A 23,529-nucleotide genomic window follows, 5' to 3' on the forward strand; every position below is an offset into this window, starting at 1 on the left:
TTGTACCACGTATATTGGGAAGCTAGCCTAGCATTGTGGGAATGCTAAAGAGGAAAGCTTGACACACATAGCAAATCAGGTTTTGCTCCAAGATGGTCACCAGGGTACAATGGTTGGGTGACTAATCGCGTCTAAGCAAAAAAGTTGACTCCAAATTGGTGTTATTATCGGTGCAACTTTTAAATCTGCAGACTGTACATGCATCAGACAAAAGAAAAACAGCTCAGTATTTATATGCATCATAATAAAGCAAGTGTTATTTGCTCTTGCGGTAACCTTGATTATCTAATTGTGTAATAATATTTTACTATTGCATATATAAGCATACTCTTTTTGCAATGTACTCATATACGAAATCACTTGTGATAAAGTAATAGGACATTCGAAAATGAATTTCAATGTTTTTATGGTGAGTAAGAACTTTTATTATTTGAAGCTTTTACATTCTAAAAGGCATATTTTGCGTTTTCTTCCTAAAATATGTTTTCGGGTTAAGACATTTAGGGGTGTTAATCCTGGCAAAAATAGGGAGCCCCATCTTTTAAAGATTAATTTTCTAAAATATGAAACAGAGCATACAGACCAGCCTTTCTTGAATTATGGTCCCTAGTATGAAATGAAAAACCTCATATAGAGGATTTTTTCCCCAATAATGAACCTTAAATTTTGGGCCAAATTTCTTAGAGGTAAAATTGGGTCTGGATTTAGGGACCAAAGTAGTTTTCATATGTACTGATACTGAAATTAAATTTAAAAAAAAACAAGTTTTTTTCAACTAAAATAAGGAGCAAAATTAAAACTAAAACGAAAAAAAATTATTCCGTATATGAAGGGACTAACCCTCCTCAGTTCCTCGCTCTTTACGCTAAAGTTTGACTTTTTGTTCAAATTATTTAAGATTGACTCCTGATACACAAGATCCGTTTAAATAGAATTATAACCTTTTTACAAATTGAGAAAACACTTTATCGTAAAGAGCGAGGTACTGAGGAGGAGACAACCCCCTCGTATACGTAATAATCTATGTTCGTATTAAGTATTAATGTGTTTGGAATATTAACGGAATTTTGAGAAGGGATACTTGCCCTCTAATCTCTTTTTACTCTTAAAAGGGCCCCTTGAACCCCCAATTTTGAATCAAATTAGCCCCTTTAAAAGCTGCAATAACATTTCTAGCTTTTATAGAGGGAAATTTCCTATGATATTGCTTATATGTCCTTTTAATAACCTGCCTGCATATAGTTTTTCGCTTAATTGAAACTCAACCTAAACGTTCCCTAGTTTTACCTTAATACCCTTAGTGCCACGAGTTACAGTAACTCTAGTGGTAGTATTAATAGTATATACAATTATAAAATAGTGCTTTTTGGCTAGTTCAAAATCCACCACAAACTACTCTTAAAGATCTTAAATAATAATGTAAGCGATTCTTGAGATTGTGCTTAGTCACTTTTTTGAAAGTCGACGTCTTCATAGTTTGTTTTGATTTAGTTCATGATCCACCTAAGAATTCCTTAAAAATACACCTTAATCACCTTAACTTGCATTGTAGCAACAGTTGTAATAGCATTAGTAGCATTATCGCATAGGAGCTTTGGTTTCTTCAACATCCCTTTCAACACACGCTGAAAGTTTCAACTTATTAACATCAGCCATTGCTGAAGCATTTCTGATACATCCTCTTGACAACCTGTGTGGGCATAGTGTGTTTTGATTTAGTTCCATACAGATTCGATATATTCCCAAGTTTTTGCCTTAATACCCTTTGTTTTAACAGCAATAGTAGTAGTTTGCAATAGAATTAATAGTAGTAGTGTTAGCTTTAGTGGTAGTAGTAGTAGCAATAATAGCAGTAGAACTACTATCAGTAGAAACATTAGCATCAGGATACAAGTATTTTCTTTTGGTTAGTTTAACATTCCCCACAACAAGTCCTGTTAGTTTCAATTTTGCGCACCAAACTATTCCCAAGGAATTGCTATTACATGCTTTTGACAACATGTATAAAGATGGTGTTTTGTGATTCAGTTCAGATTCCCTCCATAAAATTCATTGAAAATTTCACCGTCTCACCCTTAGGCATAATTGTAATAGTGATCACGGTAGTAGTATTGACGTTAATAATAATAACATTAATATTAATGGTGGTAGTTATATTTGCAGTAGTAGTATCAATATATTGCCTTTTGTTAGAAAAAAAAACATCTCATCATGTCTTGGAGGTTAAAACTTAACACAATTAGCTACTGCTGTAACACTGCTGATATGTCCTTTCGATAGCCTGTATATTCATATACTTCTTGAAATTTTCATATCAATGCTCTCAACCTTATAAGTAGTTGTAATAGAAGCAGTAGTTTAAGTAGTAGTAGTAGTAGTAGTAGAAGTAATAAATGTTGCAATGATAGTAGTGTTAGCAGTAATGTTCACATATTACCTTTTTGTCAGATGACGTTTCTTTTAAGTATTTTCTGTAAGTTCCAAATTAATACCCAAGTCAATTCTTGAGATAGACTCTTTTGACAATTTGTATACACTTAGCGTCTTTTGATTTATTCAAATATCCCCTCAATATTGTAAATGGAGTAGTGTGGTAGTAGTAGTGAAAATTGTCTTCTTGATCATCTCCCGTATTATTTCCTGAGAGTTCCATATTAATATACTCAGTCATTCCTGATTTTAGTCTTTTATAAAATCTGTATGCACATAGCGTTTTCTAATTCAGTTCAACACTCCCCTCAACATTTTCTGAACGGGTCACCTGAATGTCCTTCGTCTTCTTGGAAAGTAAAATTTAAATATGCATACTTTTCTCAATAATATATACTATATGGATACAATGAACGAATTGCCTAACTTACAGCCCTTGCTCTGACGACTGTAAGGAGGTTGACTTCCCCAAAGACTGAATTACTGGACCTTTCAAAACTGCTGAACCTCATATATATCTTTTTAATTTTTATCCGACGTGTTTTGGTGAACGATAGGCTTAAGAATGGAGTCTTTTTGTCCTCCATTCACTTTTTACTCTTAAAAAGGACACTAAAACTTCGAATCAAATGAGCCACATTCCATCCAAAGTGTACACAACCATCAATTCCATAAGAACCTTACATGCTCCGGTCCATAACTTACAACCCTTGCCTCTGGGCTCTTTGGGGTTGTTTCCACCGTGAAGATATTGTTAGATGCTCTTTGAAGTATAGGAAGCAAAATAACTATCTCACAATTTCGATCAAAAGCGTTTGGGGAAAAGAGGATGTCAGGGAGGGAGAGAGTTATTTTACCTCCATCATTATTGATTCTTAAAAGATAACTGGAACTGTATATTTCCAATGGAATGAATCTCCTCTAAAGTTTACGTAACCACCCCTTCCATAAAAACCTTATATGCCGCTGGGCATAACTTATAACACTTACCCACAGACTCTGGGGATCTTTGTAAGTCCCAAAGGCCTTTTTATCTTTTTACTATTTTTGAAGAAATGGCTATCTCAAAATTTCTATCAGATGCATTTCGAAAAAATACGACGTGGGGGGGGAGGGGTTGTTAGCTGTCCTTTGATTCCTTTGACTCTTAGAAATGGCACTAACACCTCTGATTTCCAATCTAGTAAATCCTCTCCAAAGTTAATACTACCTCCCTTTCCGTAAAACTTTATATGCCCTCGAGGCATAGCATAAAGCCCTTGCTCTAAGTGCTGTAGGTACGGTGGTTTTCTATCTCAAAGACATAATTTCCAGACCTTTCAATTACGTCAAACAAAAGGGCTATTTAAAAATTTTGATTGGAAGCGTTTGGGAAAATGATGGGCGCATGGGGCATGTTTACCCTGCAATCACTTTCGATTATTAAAGAGGGGCCAAGCCCTTTTCAATTTTAAATCGAATGAGCTCTTTCCGAAGTTTCTATGGCAAAAATGGCAGTCTCAAAACGTCTGTTAGATGCATTTCAGGAAAATACGATGTGTGTAAGGGGGGCATATCTGCCCTCTGATCAGTTTGACTTTTGAAAAGGGCACTAGAACTTCTGACTGCCATCCCAATGAGCCTCCTCCAAAGTTTCTACGACCGCCCTTTCTATAAAAACCTTAGATGCTCCCTGGGCATAACTTACAACCCTTGTCCTGAGGACTCTGGGTGGTGGAGGTTGTAATCTTCTAAGTCATAATTTCTTCACCTTTCAACTACATTGAATGAAGTGGCTATCTCAAAAGTTTGCTTAGACGTGTTTGGGGAAATGATTTGCGTGGGGGACGGGTTGGCTGCCCTTCTAGTCAAGTTTGACGATTAAAAAGGGTACTAGCCCTCTCAACTTCCGATAGAAGGGGCTCTTTTTGAAGTTTTCACGACAGCTCCTTCTATAACACATATCCTGGTCTAAAATAAATAAAAAGTCAATAAATAAATAATATATTGTGCCCACATCGCTCTTCACTTAGGCAGCGCTCTTGCACGTCTATTAAATCGGCTTAGAATTCGATGGGCCATTTTAGAATTCGATGGGACCAATTTGTAAGGGGGCTCTTGTTGAGATGATTTTTTTAAACGTTAAATTCAACAAACAGACCTCCACTAAAATTATGGGCTCCAGTCTAAATTACGATGCTACCTATTGAGGATTTTTTTTTTTTTTAAGAGTTCTCAAATTACAAGATTGAAATTTTGGACAATTTACCCTTAATTAAATTAGCTATAAAATCTTTTATACTGTGACTCTGTTCTTGATAAAAATGCAAAGGCTTAAATTGTAAAAATATTATTTAAATACTTGTAAATTGTTTTCAGGTTTAAGATAGTTTTCATTTAGTTTAAGAAATAGTGCCAAAACTATTGAAAATACCAACGACATCAAAATAGAAACTCCTTTTGCTCCTCTCCTCGAGTCATATTGGATTTATTTTTTGACTCAAAAGTGTAATTTCCTTAGATTTTTGCTTTGGCAGTTCTTAATTATAAATTTTTATGGCCCTATCATGTTTTTTCCAGAGTTGCCAGGTAGAATTTTAAAAATAATGAAGCAAAATTAATTAAAAAAAAGTTTTATTTGGAAAATTGCAAATTCTTTTTAAAAATTAACCGCTGCTGCACCCGAAAGCTGCACAACTGTGTATATAGGCTTATTTTAATAAAAGATATTTTTTTTTTTTTCTCAGAGTTTTTTAAGACGTAGGTGCTTTTATAAGTTTCTGCTTAACCAAATCGAATGATCCAATTTTCTTATAATCCTTAGTTATTTAAAGATAGTAGTCATCTGTTTTCATTGCCTTTGCTAATATGAGCAACAAAAGTATTTTTAAATAAAATTCAGTAGAATTCTAATTAATATACTTTTATAGCTGTTTCCTTTAGTTTTCCCTGCAATACTGGTGGGAAATATTGAAAATTTTCACTTTTTTCACGTAAGCTCTGTTAAGTTAAACTCCCCTCCCCCAAAATTAAAATAGGTGAAATACTTTTGTAATTTTACAGAATTATATATAGGAGATTCTAAATCCTTAAAATGTAAATTAAGATCAAAACTAGAGATTTGTTTTGTCGAAATTAAAACAGGCATATCTGTAACTTCCTAATATAAGAAAAAAGACAAAACTTTGATAAAGCTAAATGTTCATTAAATAGAAATAGAAATACAATTGAATTGAAAAATTCATTCAATAATGTGTAAGATTAATACAGCAGGGTCCCTAAAACAGAATTTTACTTAATATTATTTATACAAATTCGTAAGTGACACAAAAGCCAACAATAATCAGGTAAATGGAGGGAGGGATCTTAAGAAAACCTTGAAACCTCTTAAGATTCAAAGCAAACTTCTGAAAATGAATTGAACTTAGTTGCTCGACCAAAAATGGGGGACGGGTTGAAAAGGCGAGTTTCTATGAATATAAATTCAATGGACAAGTGTTGAAAAATACGCTTCTTCATTCACATCACTTTTTGTTCATTTTATAATGCCATTTTTGTAAGGCATCCTTGAATACCTTTTCTGCATATAATTACACTAGCTCCTAAGCGATTCTATGCAGAAGAGGGTTCTAATGAGACGAAACTCGTCCAGCTGTCTTATCCCTAAATTCTTGAAAATTAAGTCGGATGCATAAATGAAACTTTCGATCAGAAAGATCAGGAATTATTTTGTTTCTATGCATTGAAATTTATTATATGTCCATCAGACTACTTTTCAATTTCCAAAAAATCTGTATGTAGGGGTACGGTGGCTTGGGTTGAGTTGTCGTGTTCTGGGATGGCTACGCGTGTCGTGTCGTCACTGGCTAAGTGATGCAGAGGGATTGTAAGGTTGTATCCTATATCAATTATACTGAGAATAAAAAACATCGGTCCGAAGATACTATCCTGGAATGCGCCTGCCTTTTTTGGAAATTCAAGGAAAGTGAAGTCATTCCCTCAAAGCTCCAATTTGACGCCCAGATAAGCTGGTTCTGATACTTTGCAGATAACCCATTTGACAACTTGAATACATATAGATTTCTTTATGTAATTCTAAATCTCCCTTCAACACTCCCTGAAAGTTTCAAGATGATGAATTTAGCTGTTTCTCAAAGATACCTCTAATTTAGATTTATCTGATATCAGGTGCAGCGCTCTAGTGTTGACCACGCTACAATGACCCACAATTTTTCAATGCATTTCTTCTCGATAGCCACTTCTTATAAAATTCCTAGTCGTAAAAACTTTTGAGGGGTCTCATTCGATTGTTAATTTATACTTCTAGTGCTCTTTTTAAGAGTAAAAAAATGTTTGGACGGTAATCGACCCCCTCCCAGAATTTGAGATAGCCATTTTATTCAAAAAATTTAGTGCGAAGGTCTAATAACAATGCCTCCGGGATAGACATAGCAATCCGAAGCTCCAAGGGCAGGCACTGCAAATTATTTAAGTTGCGAAAAGTTTACATTTAAGGATTTCTATCGAGAAAAGGTGGTATGTTTGATCCTGGGACTACGAAACTGCGTAGGCTATTAAGTTGAAACATGTAAGGAAATGTTGAAAAATATTTCAAACAAAATCAAAGAACACTATGGGGATGATAGATACCAAAAAGGCGTATCCGCATTGTATAAGGAACGACTGAGGATAGTCAAGTTAAGAGGCAACCAGTCCATCTATATTTCCCTTTTTAAATGTACCTTCCCCTCAAGACTAATCGAAATATGGAAAAAGAAATCTTGTTTAAAATAGTCAAAAAAGTGTGGTAATTATGTATCTAAGGATGCCATACCCCCCTACCCCATGGTAAGGATTATAATAAATTATGTAATTTTCACATGTTCATATGTTAAAAATATCATTGATAAAAGAATGAATGTTTGACTTCAGGTGCATCCAAAAAGGATAAGGGCATTAAGGCAAAACTTCAAGAAATATGTTCAACTAAATCAAAAGACGCTATGTGTATACTAATTTATCAAAAACCATATCTGCCACATCCTAAGAATGACTAAATAAATCGAGTTGAAACTTTCATGGCATGTTAAGATAGATATTGCAAGGGGTAAGAGGATAACCAGCCTTCCTTACTCTTTGAGGATGCCCTTCTCTTAACCTACAGGAAATTTGAAAAGTCATTTGTTCAAAATTGCGCGATGATCGAACAATTTTTGCCTCTGAGAATGCCATATCCTCTACATTCCTTGGGGCAAGCAAGATGAATTATGCTTTGTGTCTGTTTCTCACATGAAAAAAATTTATCAAACAGTTCGTGGTAACGAACTGTAGTAAGGAGCGATCCGGCTCAATAGTAACCAAAACTCTAAAAAATTGAATTTTTTTAGATACATCAATAACTACATCAAAAGAATCGAATTTTAATGCTGATTTTAAATATATAAGTTTCATCAAGTTTAGTCTTACCCATCAAAAGTTAAGAGCCTGAGAAAATTTGCCTTATTTAGGAAAATAGGGGGAAACACCTCCTAAAAGTCATAGGATCTTAACGAAAATGACACCATCAGATTCAGCGTCTCAGAGAACCCTACTGTAGAAGTTTCAAGCTCCTATCTACAAAAATGTGGAATTTTGTATTTTTTGCCAGAAGACAAATCACGGGTGCGTGTTTATTTGTTTGTTTTTTTTTGTTTTTTTTTTTCCCAGGGGTCATTGTATCAACCAAGTGGTCCTAGAATGTCGCAAGAGGGCTCATTCTAACGGAAATGGAAAGTTCTAGTACCCTTTTTAAGTGACCAAAAAATTGGAGGGCATCTAGGCCCCCTCCCACGCTCATTTTTTTCCTAAAGTCATCGCATCAAAATTTTGAGATAGCCATGTTGTTCAGCATAGTCAAAAACCATAAAAACTATGTATTTGGGATGACTTACTCCCCCACAGTCCCTGGGGGAGGGGCTACAAGTTACAAAATTTGACCAGTGCTTACATATAGTAATGGTTATTGGGAAGTGTGTAGGCGTTTTCAGTAGGATTTTTGGTTGGGGGGAGGGGTTGACAAGAGGGGGATAGGCTGGGAGAGCTTTCCATCGAGGAATTTGTCATGGTAGAAGAAAATTCCCATGAAGGGAGCGCAGGATTTACTAGCATTATTAAAAAAAAACAATGAAAAAAGAAATATGAAAAAGTTTTTTTCAGCTGGAAGTAAAGAACAGCATTAAAACTTAAAACGAACGGAAATTATTACCCATATGAGGAGCTCACCTCCTCCTAATACCCCGATCTTTACGCTAAAGTATTTTTAGTAATTTCAACTATTTATTTTACGGCTTTGGTGATTCAGGGGTCATTCTTAATGAATTGAGACAAAAGTCGTAAAGTGTAAAGAGCGAGGTACTGACGAGGGGGCGAACCCCCTCATATATGTAATAAAAACATGAGAATACAAAACTTCTTTACGTAAGCTAATTTATAAGTTACGTATATCTTTTACTAAAAAAAAGATTCCTAAAAAATTAAAAGTTCTAGTTGCCTTTATCTTAATTAACCAAAAAATCGGAGGGCAACTAGGCTTCCTCCCCCGCTCTTTTTTCTCAAAATCATTCAATCAAAATTATGAGAAAGTCATTTAGCAAAAAAAAATAATAAATATGCAAATTTCGTTTTAATTATTCCTCTGCGGAGAGCCAAAATCAAAACATGCATTGATTGAAAAACGTTCAAAAATTAAATAAAAAAAAAACAAGTTTTTTTAACTGAAAGTAAGGAGCAAAATTAAAACTTAAAACGAACAGAAATTACTTCGTATATGAAAGGGGCTGCTTCCTCATCAACATCCCGCTCTTTACGCTAAAGTTTTTTACTGTTTTAAAAAGAAGAGTTAAAAGAAAGAGTCAAACTTTAGCGTCAAGAGCGGGATGTTGGTGAGGAAGCAGCCCCTTTCATATACGAAGTAATTTCTGTTCGTTTTAAGTTTTAATTTTGCTCCTTACTTTCAGTTAAAAAAAACTTGTTTTTTTTTATTTAATCATTAAAAAAGGGGAAATGTAATTCCTGGGTGTATCTGTAAAGGCTAAGTATATTTATAAATTTCAGGCAATTGGTTGGATACATTTAAGACATTACGTGTATCCAGGTTATCAAAAAGGCGTGTTTGCAACATCTTAGAAGCAGGTGTTGGTGTTAACTTGAAACTTTTAGGATCACTACTGCATTTATTATTTCTGTCACGGCAGCTGCGACTACTTTTGACTGTGACTTAGATTACTTGTGGCTACAACTACTTACAACTATAACTACTCGTGACTTTGACTACGTCGACTTATGACTTACAACTTGCAACAACATTTATTTATTGCTACTTTTTTCAGGCAAAAGTGTGGGGATATTGAATCAAATAAAAGCGCGCTATGTCCAAGCTGGATTTGAAAAAAAATTTATCAACAACAACTCAGGGATGGCTGAAGGTATTAAGTTGAATTTTTAGGCCATTTTTAGACAACTATTTAGAAATAATCAATGGACAGCTAAGTCCTCCCAACTTCCCGAATTTAGAGTCCTCCTCCCAAAGACTGATCGAAGTTTTGAAAAACAATTTTGTCCAAAATAGTAAAAAAGCCTATGACTCCGGGATATCAAGCCCTCCACAGCCCCCAAGCAAGGGTTGTGAAATATACAATTTGCCTATTTTATTCAAGCAGGATTTATCATTAAAACAAGGAGGACATTTGATGTTGGATTTCTACAAAAAAATAGGGGTGATAATGTGGAACTTTAGGAAATATTGAATGGGACTCTGAACTGAATCGAAAGACAGTGTGCATCTAGGTTATCAAAATGAGGAATCTGCTACGTCTTAGGAATCTGCTACATCTGTTGCATCTACATCTGCTAAGTTAGGCTAAAGGCATTAACTTAGAAATTTGAAAGCCACTACTACAACTTCTGCTACTGAAGCCGCAACTGTGACCAGTTAAAATTGTAACTGGGATTACGTACAACTGCGACAACTTACTCCTGCACAGATTGTGACTGCGACAACTTCCTCTTCCGACTATCATCAGGAAATGTTGAGGGGGATGTTGAACAATATGAAAATATACTAAATGCCTGCTATTTATCAAAAGACCTTATTAAAGGGCTAGAGAGGGTATTAAGCTGAAACTTTCAGGGCATGTTGAAAATCAACAGGAGTGCAAAGGGTATCCTTTTCCTTTTTAGATGACCTACACTTCAATACTAATCTAAATGCTCAAACGAGACACTCTGTTCAAAGCCTCTGCGTGGCCTTCATGTTCTACTTCCCATCCCTTTGGCTCCAGAAATAGTACCTAAAAGTGCCATTTTTTTCATTTGACATTTTACGATGGTGTCATCAAATGACTAAGAAAATACTTATGCATAGGCATCACATTTAAATATACTCTTTAATAGCTTTAACTGCGTTTTAGTGCCCCATATTTGCCCAATAGTGCCCATTGATTACCCAATATTATTATTTTTTTTAATTGTCCGGGTTACAAGTTAACAGAGATCAAAGTAAACCGTGTTAAATTGAATGTAAATCAAACCATTCCTGAATCAAATTCAGATTGCTTTTTTTCCAAACATAATTTTGGATTTCTTGCTGCTATAAACCGTAGTTTGTTCTTCGCTAAAATAAATTTTAGAAAACTAGCTTTTAAGCGGAAATTGATGCTTTACAGTTTACATAGACTATCTTATGATATTTATATGGATTATGACATATATCTGTATATTGGTCTGTAAGACTGGTGCTTTGCTTAGAATTCAGATTCGACGCAAAAAACGGGATTAAAAACAGAAAAGTAGTTCAAAATAGGGATGATACCTTTTTATTGACATTAAATAATTTTATATTTCACTGTCAATAAAAAGGTATCATCCCTATTTTGAACTGTTTTACTTTCGTCATGGAAAGGCACAGTTAAATAATTTTATATTTCACTGTCAATAAAAAGGTATCATCCCTATTTTGAACTGTTTTACTTTCGTCATGGAAAGGCAGTGTGGTCTTCGAAGTTATCTAAACAGAAAAGTCCTTAGGTAGCCTACAAAGAATAAAATCAGACAGGGAGCTAATAAATTCTTCTATACAAAAATAATATTTCAAGAAACTCAAGCAGGTTAAGTTTTTAGTGAACCGCTAGATTTTCAAAATTTGAAGAAAAAACACGGAAATGTCCTGAGTCAGTTTATAAAACCAGTCTTGCAAATGAACTGTTGTACAGATGGTCTGCAATGATTTATTTTGTTTTTAGTATCATCTTTGTTCTTTACTTCTATCAGAAAAATTACTTTTATTTTAATAGGTTGTTTTAATTTGTAATTTAACAGTAAATAGCATGGGGCTGAAGAAGTGACATATTTTTCAACATCTCCCTTAAAACCGTAAAGATAGTGACCCTGACAGCATTTTTTTTTTTTATTTCAGACCTCTTTCTTATTTAAAATTAAATAAAAAAACTAATTTTTTTAGCTGAAAGTAAGGAGCGACATTAAAACTTAAAACGAACAGAAATTACTCCGTATATGAAATGGGTTGTCCCCTCCGCAATCCCTCGATCTTTACGCTAAAGCTTTTAATTTTTTTTAAAAAGTAGAATTGTGGCAAAGAGTCAAACTTTAGCGTAAAGAGCGAGGGATTGCGGAGGGGACAACCCATTTCATATACGGAGTAATTTCTGTTCGTTTTAAGTTTTAATGTCGCTCCTTACTTTCAGCTAAAAAAATTAGTTTTTTTTATTTAATTTCTGAACGTTTTTGAATTAATGCATGTTTGGTTTTGGCTCTCCGCACATAAATTATTAAAATGAAATTTGTATATTAATTCTTTTTTTGGCTAAATGGCTTTCTCTTAGTTTTGATCAGAAGATTTTGAGAAATAAGGCGTGGAGAAGGAGGCCTAGTTGCCCTCCAATTTTTCGGTTACTTAAAAAGGCAACTAGAACTTTTAATTTTTAACGAACGTTTTTATTAGTAAAAAAGATACGTAACTTAAGAATTAACTTACGTAACAAACTTTCATAACCTTATGTTTTTATTATATATACGAGGGGGTTTGTACCCTCGTTAATACCTCGCTCTTTACACTAAATCGTAAGTTTTGTCCCAATTCTTTAAGAATGACCCCTGAATCAAAAAGGCCGTAGAATAAATAGTTGAAATTACTAAAAATACTTTTGCATAAAGAGCAAGGTATTTATCTCCTCCTAAATACCTCGCTCTTTATGCTAAAGTATTTTTAGAACCCCTCATATGCGTAATAATCTCTGTTCGTTTTAAGTTTCAATGCTACTTCTTCCTTTCATTTGAAAAAACGTTTTCATGTTTATTTTTCATTGTTTTCTTATAGTAATGCTAGAAAATCCTGCGCCCTTTTCATTGAATTTTTCTTCCCCCATGACAGATTCCTCCAAGGGAAGATCCTCCAACATAGCCCCCTCTCCTCAGCCCCACCCCCAAACAAAATAAAATCCCCCTGAAAACATCTTTACACTTCCCAATAACCATTATTATATGTAAACACTGGTCAAAGTTTGTAACTTGCAGCCCCTCCCCCAGGGATTGTGGGGGAGTAATTCATTCCCAAAGACATAGTTATTATGGTTTTTGACTATGCTGAACAAAATGGCTATCTCAGAATTTTGATCCGTTGACTTTGGGAAAAAAATGAGCGTGGGAGGGGGCCTAGATGCCCTCCAATTTTTTTGGTCACTTAAAAAGGGCACTAGAACTTTTCATTTCCGTTAGAATGAGCCCTCTTGCGACATTCTAGGACCACTTGGTCGATACGATGACCCCTGGGAAAAAAACAAAAAACAAAAAAACAAACAAATAAACACGCATCCGTGATTTGTCTTCTGGCAAAAAATACAAAATTCCACATTTTTGTAGATAGGAGCTTGAAACTTCTACAGTAAGGTTCTCGGATACGCTGAATCTGATGTTGTCATTTTCGTTAAGATCCTACGACTTTTAGGGGGTGTTTTCCCCTATTTTCCTAAATAAGGTAAATTTTCTCAGGCTCGTAACTTTTGAGGGGTTAGACTAAACTTGATGAAACTTATATATTTAAAATCAGCCTTAAAATGCGATTCTTTTGATGTAGCTATCGATATCAAAATTCCATTTTTTAGAGTTTTGGTTACTATTGAGCCGGGTCGCTCCTTACAGTTCGTTACCACGAACTGTTTGACATTTCAAGACTGTACAATTTGTTCGTGACCAATCATTTTTATGGATGATTGAAGTATAGTTAAATGAAAATAAAATCATAATTTAAAAGAATTATTTTTAGGGATGGAGAGGGAGTTTGCCAAAATAATACCCTTTCTTTTTATCCAAAAGAGCTTTAATTAAATTATCCATAGTAATATCATTAATTACCAAACTATAAGAGTTTATGAAATCAATCAGGGGGCAAATATTACTTGATGTACTTGTTCTTAAGGATTAATAATATAAATCTAAAATGAAGGATAAATCAAAAACGTTATTACAACCTACATTTAACTGAATTAGATAATTTGAGTGTTCATGGAACTATGCAGTATGCATAGAGGTGAGTTGCAACTGTGCTATCAGAGAGAAAGTAGTGTTCACCATTCTATGCTTATAACAAAATGCTGCTTATAGAGTCCAATCTTCGAGCCTTCAGTGATTGTTTGCTTATAAATTATATTTTACATCTTTTGTTCAGAAAGGCGCCTTAAAATCTTATGTTTTGAAAGAGTATCCTCTTAGACGTCTTCATCTCTTTTTATCATAGAAGATTTTATAAGAGGTTTTGTTTTTAATTCTTGCTAGCTGTATTTCCGAACTAAATTAAAGAAATAATTTCTGGAATAAAATAATTTTAAGGATATATTTAGATCTGGAAATTAACACTCCCAAACGCAGTAGAAATCTTCATAAAATTCCACAATAACATTGAAAATGTATAAGAATCTTAAAGCTGCATTCTTTGAAAATTTAAACTTTTTTCCTTCACTAGAAAAAGCTCGTCGCACTTACACACTTACAGCATACTTTATATGCTCTGCAATATTTTTCAATTTTCTAAATTAATCTATTGTTTTCGTTATGCTGTAACAGCACTTTAAATGTTTCCAAAATGACTCCCTTGCATGATCATGTTGTTAATATGATCTCAATTATTTGTACGTTCCCAAAATGTCTGCTTACAAAATGTCGGCTTACAAATGTCTGCTTAGAAAGGGTTATTCTTAAAGAATTGGAAAAAAATTCAAACTTTAACGCAAAGATCAAGGTATTAGCGAGGGGGTGAACCCCCCTCACATACATAATATTTTCTTTTCGTTTTAGGTCTTAATGTTACTCCTTACTTTCAGTTGAAAAAATTGTTGATTTTTTTTTGTTATATCTATTAGTACTAAAATTCCGTTTCTTATAGATTTAGTTACTATTGAACCGAGTCATTTTTTACCTACAGTTCGTTGCCAAGAACTGTTTCATATAAAGATTTTCTTTAAGTTCCCAGCATTTGCTGGGTAGCCTTAAAACTTAAAGGCTTAACAAAAAAAAGTTTAAATGATTAATATTTTGGAAATACCATAAGACCTTTATTTATTAATGTATATGCTGCTTTCAAAACTCCTTTTTTAATTTCTGGCTGCAAATTTCTTTCTTTTTAATTTCTAAGGCTATAAGCCCAAATTCTTCTTTAAAACTCTTCTATATATCACTAATAAACATAGATCCCAATGTTTTACTTTAATTTTTTCTTTTATGAAAAACAATTTCCCGGCAATACTCCTCCATATCTCCTCTACAACTTTTTACAACGCTTAAATTACCCTTCTACCTCTTTAAGAAGACTAAGGGTATAAGACGCTAAGGATAGACGCGAGGCTATAAGACGCTGAGGCTATAAGGAATAAGTAAAGATAAAAATTGACGTTGGGTACCGTAAAGGGTAGTGGACTTTTGTCCTCCCTGGAAGATACCCCCTTCCCCGTAAAAAATACCTCTCCCCCGAACTATGGGTTTCTGTAGAAAAAAAGTATATGAAATATATATTTTTTTTCTATGTTAGTAAAAAAGACTATGTTAACAAAAAATTAATATTTTATGGAGCTCTTTGCTTTTCTCTGAAAAAAAAAACTGCTTTGTGGAAAAAGTTTTTGAGATTTTGATCTCAAAAAAGTTTTTGATCTAAGAAAAAGTCTAAGAACAAAGCTGAACTTCTACAGAAATTCCAACTCCAGTTTTCCTTGAACCTTCTGTCTTATATAAAAATTATTTGTTAGGGAGAAAAGAGTGCAGTCTTTTTCTTTTTAGCTAATGTGCTTTACGTTGATATGCGTTGCAAGTCCTTCTTCAGTGCAGCCAAGGGGAGAAGAAGAATTCCAAGAAGACGGCGATCAAATTACGCTTTCTAGAAATAACTGGAAATTTGGTGGTACAAAAGGAGGAGCTGGATATGGAGTTGGACATGGGGGATATGCGCAAGGAGCTGGAGTTGGACATGGGGGATATGTACAAGGAGCTGGAGTTGGACACGGGGGATATGCGCAAGGAGCTGGACTTGGAGGAGGAGGATACGGATATGGAGGAGGTACTATACAATAACTGATCTAGCTTTTTGAATATTTTCCTTCGCCATTATGTCAGTGGAACAAAAATATAGTGTAAACAATAAGGCTCCGATGTTTTTTGTTATCATTTTTTCCAGTGGCACATCATATAGAAGGGATGGTTGTATAAGATTTGATGGTCGCTCATTCAATAAGAAATGGTAAATTTTAATGCCTGTTTTGAAGATCAAAAGTGATAGAGGGCAAGAGGCCCCCAAAGACATTTTCCCCCAAATGTATATGGGAAAAACTTTAAGGTAGCCATCCTATTAAAAATAGTGCAAAGATCAGAAAACAAAAACTCTGGTGTCGAAACAACCCCCCCCCCCAGACACCAGGCACAGGCTCCGCAAGTAATGCGCTGTGGTCATATAAGGCTCTTAAGGAAGGGATGATTGTATAAACTTGAGAGGGGCTCATTTGACTTGAAATTAAAAGTTCTAGTTCACTTTTTAAAAGTTAAAAGAGAACAAAAGGTAACTAGCCCTCCACAACCTTTTTCCCCCAAACGTATTCGATAAAAATTCCTAAATAACTATTTTGTTAAAAATAGTTCAAATATCAGAGAACAAAAACTCCAGAATTAATGCAATTCCCCAGAACCCGTGGGCAGGTATTGTAAGTTATGCCCCCCCCTGAGAATTTAAGGTTTGTGTGACATGGGTGGTCCTATATACTTCAGAAGGGACTTATTTGATTGGAAATTGAAATTTCTAGTTATTTTCTTATTGCCAAAAGTGATCGGAGGGCATATACCTCCCACAAATCACCAACTGTCTTCCACAAATATATCTGATCAAAATTTTGAGATTGACATTTTATTTGAAATTGCCTAAAGAATAGATAAAAACAATTTTGGGGGTGAAAATAACCCCCGTAGCCCGGGACAAGGGATATAACCTATTCCCTAGGGGCATATAAGGTTCTAATGGAAGAGGTGATCTCACAAGCTTTGGAAGGAACTCAAATGATTAGAAACTGAAAGTTCTAGTTCCCTTTTTAAGATTCAAAAGTAATCAGAGGGCAACTAGCCCCTCCCCATGCCCCCCTGTCCCAGAATGTATCTAATAAAAATTTTAAGATACGTATGTTTTTGACAATAGACCAAACATTAGATAACACAAACTCAAGGGCTTACACAACTCCCCAGATCCGTGGGGTAAGTGTCGAAAATCATACCCAGAAGGCAAACAAGGTTTTCTATGAAGGAGATTTGATTGGATTGGAATTTGATTGGAAAATTGAAAACCTTTATAAGAGTCAAAAGGGACTGAAAGACAAATATCCCCATACCCTACCCTTTTGTGAAAACCAATCCAATCGAATTTTTGGAATAACTATTTCTTTTAAAATAATTTAAAAAAATAGTTAGCAAGATCTTAGTGGTAGGCATAGCCCCCAAGAGCTAGGAGACAAGGGTTGTAAGTTATGCCGTGGTGAAAATAAGGTTTTTGTTAGAGGGTTTTTAAAATATTCCAATATAGGAGCTGACCCCCTGACCCTTCAAGGCCTGACCACCCTCTCAACAAAAACAATTTATTCATGAAACTAACACTTGGTCTTCCCTCTATGAACCCCACTTGCCACAAAAAACAACTTATCAAAGATTTTTTATTCTAAAATCATTGGAACTGACCTCTGGCCCTTCCTCCATTCCCTGACCCCTCTCCCAAACGAAACAATAACTTATTAATGGTTTTTCTATTCAGAAAAGCACTTAAGTAGATCCCTGGCCATCTCTTCATGGCTCAACCCTGACCTCCTCTTCCCCTAAAAAAACTACTTAACGACTTTTTATTCCAAAAATCATAAGAGCTGACCCCTGGTCCTCACTTTGTGGCTCCCCTCCCAAAAATACTAATTACTGTTATTTTATCCCGGAAATCATGAGAGCTGACCTTTGGCTCTCCCTTCATGGCCCAGCCCCGACTCCACCAAAAAAAAAAATTTTCCGAAATTTTATTGCAAAAATTATGAGAGCTTATCCCTGGCCCTCCTTTCATTTCCTAACCTCCCCCCTTAAAAACAACTTATTAACCACATTTTATTCCAATAATCGTTGGATCTGACCTTGGCATCCATAAATAGACATATGGACTAGCTAAGTCCTTAAATGGATCTATTCCCATTTAAAAGTATTTTTTTCTATCCCTGCCTCTACATCCTGACCCCCCAAAAGACAACCTTTTAAAGATATTTAAAATATTACTTAAGAAAAATAGGGGACCGTACCAATGGCCCGATCCCCGTCGGCTAAACCCCCTCTCCCACACACAAAAAAAAACTTATTAACGACATTTTATTACAAATATCCTAATAAATCATACCTGGGACGCACTTTATTGACAAATCCCGCACACCCCCTACAAAAAAAGCGAAATTTTATCCCAAAAATAATGAGTGTTGAAACCAGGCCCTCCTTACATTGTACGACACCCCCGAACACACACGAAAAGAAAATTATTAACGATATTGTATTCCCAAACCCATTGCAATTCAGTTTAATTTTTTTTTTTTTTTTTTCAATACAAACAAGAGTTTAGCCACTGCCCTTTTCAGTAACGGTAAAAGGATAAAGTTCACTGGGTATTTGGCGCTTTACTAAAACGAATTATATTACAAATATTTTCTTCTGTACTTGCTACACCATTGAAAATAAAAGAAAAATTGCCGTGAAATAGAATCTTGAGCTGATGAACTTTCAGCAACTAAAATCATTATATATCAAATATTCAGTTTAATTTTATTAGTTCTTGTCAAAAATGTTTCCAGACGCGTATAGTTTTATTTTGGAATAAAGAATTGTCTTAAAAAAGAGAATTTTGAAAACTCGAAACCTCGGCAATCAGAAACGAACAGAAATTCGAGAAAAACATTCCTAAAAAGAAGTTTATCAAAGAAAAGCAAAGGCTATTATAAACTGGAGATCAGATGAAATAGAAATCAACGATAATTCAAGCCCAAAATGAACCAAAATTACTACAGAAGAATGAATGAAACCCAAAACGAACAGAAATTAAATAAACAATCATAGCAAAAAAAAAAAAACATACAAGAGGAACTAATGTTGATGAATAAATAAATATTAAAACGAGTGAAACTTAAATTGAATAAGCAAATTAACCTTTAAACGAACAAAATTAACTACAAGCAGAGCTTGGGTATTGCCTTGCCTCATTCCCTCACTTTAAAAGTCTAAAACCTACTCCATCATTGGTGCTCTACTGAATTAAAAAAGAGATTAAATCACCCGTGTGTTTCAGAAGTCATTAATGAGGAATTCAAAATTCAAACTTTAGCAAAAAAAGCTAGGTGGTGATGAGGGTGCAACCCCCTTCATATACGTAATAATTTCCGTTCATTTTAATTTTTATTGATGCTCCTTACTTTCAGTTGAAAAAACTTGTTGTTTTTTTCTTAATTTCTGATAGTTCTTTAAATAATACCAGGAAATATGGCCCCGTCTCCAGGGAGAAATTTCCCTTCCAAGGGATATATCCTCTAAACAATTCAATATTTACCATGGATAATTACTCTTAACAGCTCCATACGTAAAAATGAGACGGAAATGAGAAAGCAAGACATTTAAAAAGAATTTTTGCATAGAAATTCTGGCAAATTCCTACAGTCTAAAATTTCCTCTGACGAGGTCACACCCTGGAAACCTCCCTACGCATAGAAAATTCCTCCGTGGAAAAAAAAAACAACAGAAAATGCGTCATTAGGCCTGAAAAATGTCTGCATACTTTCCAATAACAAATGCTACATGCAAACAATGGGCAAATTTTATAGCTTCGAGACCTTACTCCCATTGCTATGTTGGGCCATATTATATCCAAAAGCATAGTTATTGGGCCTTTCAACTATGAAGAATAAAATGGCTATCTCACAGCTTTGATTGGACTATTTGGGATAAAAAGAGACGAAGTGGGGGTCTAGCTGTCCTATTAAAAGGACAGTATATCTTTTAATTTTCATTTGAATGAGCCCTCTCCCGATTTTCTCGGGCCAAAAGGTCTATACGATAACCCCTGAAAAAGCAACGCAAAAAAAAACAACAAAAAAGCACGTATCCGTGTTCTTTTTTCAGGCAAAAACACGATATTCTATCAGTTTTGAAAATTGTCAATTTTTTGTTGTAAATTGTTTAGAGGATAATGTCAGGGCGACTCTTGATTGCAGTAATGGTGTTATTTTCCAGTTGTCGCCAATAGTCACTTATTTGGGATTACCTTATGCTGCCTCGAAAAGATATTTTAAACCAGTCCTGGTTCAGCATGTTCAGATGACAATACGCAGGGCATTTGGTCTTTTAATTCGTTTTTGGGGTCTTTACCGTCGGGACGTCCTTGGTCGTATGTATAGTGCTGTTGCTCTGCCTCACGTATTGTTCCCGTCCCTCCTCTTCCGAAATTTTAGACCTTCTGATCTTTCGCCCATTAAAGTTTCTTATTTTAAATCTTGTAAATTTTTACTTGATTTCCTCCTTTCTTTTAGTAACATTGAGATTGTTTTAAAGCTTAATGTGAAGGATCCTGTAGTCTGTATAAAGAAAAAATATAAAACATTTGAAGATAAGGCAAAAATTAACCTTTTAGGCTACATTTTATTTCCGTTTTTTAGCAACAGTTCTGGCTCTTCATGATTTATAGGCTAAACTATTTAGCAAGTGTTTTCGTATCTCTTTTTTCTTAAGTATTTGATCAATATTTGATAGGTTTTGATTGTAAGTGTTATCATATGTTTTTTCTTTATATTATATTGTAGCGTACTCCTTATTTTTTGAGGGAAATAAAGAAAATGAAAATAAAAAAATTGCATTTAGGAGGTTCAACAATTAACATCATTGAATATCAAATATTCAGTTTGAATTTCTCGGTACTTTCTAAGTCAAATTTTTTCCTAGACCACACTGCCTTTGCATGCCAAAACAAATACGGGTTTCAATAGGGATAAGACCTTAGATTTGACAGTAAAAAACAAACACGAAACTTAAATATTTCGAAGAAATATTCCATCTTAATTATCAGCAGAAATACTAAAGCATTACAATTAACACAAACAATAGATATAGAGATCAATAGATATTCATTGCATCAACAGCCGCTTGGGCCATGGCAAAAAAAATTAAATAAAAATAATAATAGCACATGTTGCTAACACATATAACAGGGTATATAATAATAACAATGGAAACGCAAAATAATTGCAAAACACAAAAAAAAACACACAAAATACATACCATAAAACTAGCATAATTGCACAAAATGTGCCAGATGTGATGAATATACTGTAATTACTTTAAAGCTACATGGATTATGGCTACAAATAAGAATGTTTGTTTTCCACTGTCTAATAAAAGGACTAATCTGTATAAGAAATTGTATTTGTTTCGTCATATAATGGCAGTGTGGTCTGAGAAAAAATGCATCGTCGCATATATGGAGATGATGGACCAAGAAAAGTTTTTAACCATAAATTCAGCAATATTTCGTCAACAATTAAAGAAGGCAGAAGATTGTGCCAACTTAATTAACAATTCAACTTAAATTTTAGCAAGAATTATGAATAATAAATTCACTAAAATTTTGTTTACAATTAGAGGAAGGAGAAGATTGTGTCAACCTTATTAAGAATTCAAGAAAATTATTAGCAGGATGAAGGAGTTCAAGACTTTAAATGAACTCAGTTACTGAACTTTCTAAGCCAATGGACCGCTAACATTCAGTTGCCTGGAAGTCATTATTTTCTCAGTATATTTGTAGTTTATATTAAATATAATACTTTATTATGTTTGCTGATGATGACGACTGACTATGTATTCGAAATATCTAGAATTTTTGGATTTGTTTTACACTGACTAATAAAGGACTTATCTTTATTGAAACTCTTATTTGTTTCGTACATTTCCAAGATGTTCAAGACACATATAGTTTTCAAAGAAGTGCCAATGACGGAGTAGGTTTTAGACTTTCACAGTAAGAGAATGAGGCAATAGCCAAACTATTGTTTGTAGTGATTTTTGTTCGTTTCAAGCTTGATTTCCATATTCAATTTAAATTTCACTCGTTTTAAGATTTATTCATTCAATTATATTAATGTCTGTTGTATGTTTGTTTACTATGGTTGTTTATTTAATTTCTGTTCGTTTTAGGTTTAATTTATTCTTTAGTAGTCATTTCTGGTCGTTTTTAGTTTGGGTTATGGTAGGGTTTTATTTCTTCTGATTTTAAGTTGAATATAGCCTTAACTTTTAAAAAAAAACTTTTCTGGAAGATGTGTTTCGATTAATAGACCATGAAACTTTTATTTGGATGCCATTAATCAATTAAGAGAACAGAAAAAAAACGAAAAAAAAACAATACAATAAAAAAAAAACAAAAAACAATATAATACATCTTAACCAGGGAAAAAAATGTAACGGGACGGTAAGGATTGTCCTCTATAGAGGAGGTACAAGTTTACTTGATTTGTTTCCTTTTTAATAATTTTTTCTTGCATCAATTAAGTTTATCTTAATTATGCATCAAAGTATTATTTAAATACTTGTGAAATCTATTAATATCTTTGACAATTCTACACTAAACAATCAAAAATTCTATCAACAGATGCTGGGATCTTAGCTTTGAGTTTTCACAGTAACATATGACACTTTTTCAAAAACTGTTATTTTGACTGTAATTTTCCTATGAATAATTTTTTAATTAGTGTTTTTATTTGAAACCGCACAAAACTTAAGAGAAAAACAATAATTGGTATAACCGATTTAGCGCCGAAATGCAAAAATATCTAAAGTTTAAAGTATTTTTATTTAATTTATCGAATTATTTTATTAAAGTTTACTTATTTATTTATTTAATTTTATTTATGAGTATTTATTTAAGTTTAAAGTATTTTTAAGTTTATAGTATTACGTTATTTTTGCTTTTTGTGTTGTCAATTTCAAAACTTAATACACTGAAATAATAAGGTTTTTGACTAAGGCAGGAATCTTTGGTTTCGCTGAATTAAGTACTCATTCTCTCTCTTCCGTTCTCTCTTTCTCTATCCCTCTATTTCACTCTTCCTCCTTCTTATTTCTTCCAACCATTTCTGCCCATTCTCCACCAATTACTCTCTCTATCCATTACTTCGAAATATCATGTCTTCTGTTAAGTTTAAGCAAATTTTATTTTCTAGGACACATTACAGGAGGCAAGAAAAACGTATTCAAATTTAAAAAGCTCAAACTTAAATGTTGTCCCTGCAAAGCAGCGATCGCCCCAGTAGGAATAGCTCATGGAGTAAACGGAGGATATGGTGCAGGAGGCTATGGATAAAATGGTTAAGGCAGGAAGTGACAAAGCGAAGGCGATGGCTATCATTAAGCAAATATCATAAATCTTCATTTGATTGTTTTTATTATATTTTAAATTAAACGTTATAGTTCATGTTCTATTTTTTTATGTGTTTTTAAACTAAGGATTCATCACTTTATGTACATTTTTATGGTCAGGATACAAAA

The 23,529-nt window shown here is 33.9% G+C and overlaps 1 protein-coding gene across 5 annotated transcripts; it reads left to right on the forward strand.

Moving 5' to 3' along the window:
* The first annotated feature begins 247 nt into the window (after positions 1–247).
* On the forward strand, positions 248–23,462 carry LOC136043437 (uncharacterized). Of its 5 annotated transcripts, none has more exons than XM_065728354.1 (5): positions 248–409; positions 9,777–9,872; positions 15,730–15,918; positions 15,952–16,006; positions 23,217–23,462. In XM_065728354.1, the coding sequence occupies exons 2-5, from the start codon at positions 9,816–9,818 to the stop codon at positions 23,342–23,344; spliced, it is 429 nt and encodes a 142-aa protein (XP_065584426.1). In that variant the 5' UTR covers positions 248–409; positions 9,777–9,815; the 3' UTR covers positions 23,345–23,462. The 5 variants fall into 5 exon arrangements, with proteins under 5 accessions (XP_065584426.1, XP_065584424.1, XP_065584423.1 ...); XM_065728352.1 differs by having other exon boundaries at positions 254–409; positions 23,205–23,462; XM_065728351.1 differs by having other exon boundaries at positions 258–409; positions 15,730–16,006.
* Positions 23,463–23,529: the final 67 nt, after the last annotated feature.

The sequence above is a fragment of the Artemia franciscana genome, unplaced genomic scaffold, assembly GCF_032884065.1.
Source record: "Artemia franciscana unplaced genomic scaffold, ASM3288406v1 Scaffold_601, whole genome shotgun sequence".
Taxonomy (NCBI): Eukaryota; Metazoa; Arthropoda; class Branchiopoda; order Anostraca; family Artemiidae; genus Artemia; species Artemia franciscana.

Excerpts from the sequence above, each read along its gene's own strand:
- LOC136043437 (XM_065728349.1), top strand. The coding sequence starts at position 9,816 with ATGTCCAAGCTGGATTTGAAAAAAAATTTATCAACAACAACTCAGGGA. Across the intron at positions 9,873-15,729 it reads CAACTCAGGGATGGCTGAAG|CTAATGTGCTTTACGTTGAT; the intron begins GTATTAAGTTGA and ends TTTTCTTTTTAG. Across the intron at positions 16,007-23,204 it reads AGGATACGGATATGGAGGAG|GACACATTACAGGAGGCAAG; the intron begins GTACTATACAAT and ends TTTATTTTCTAG.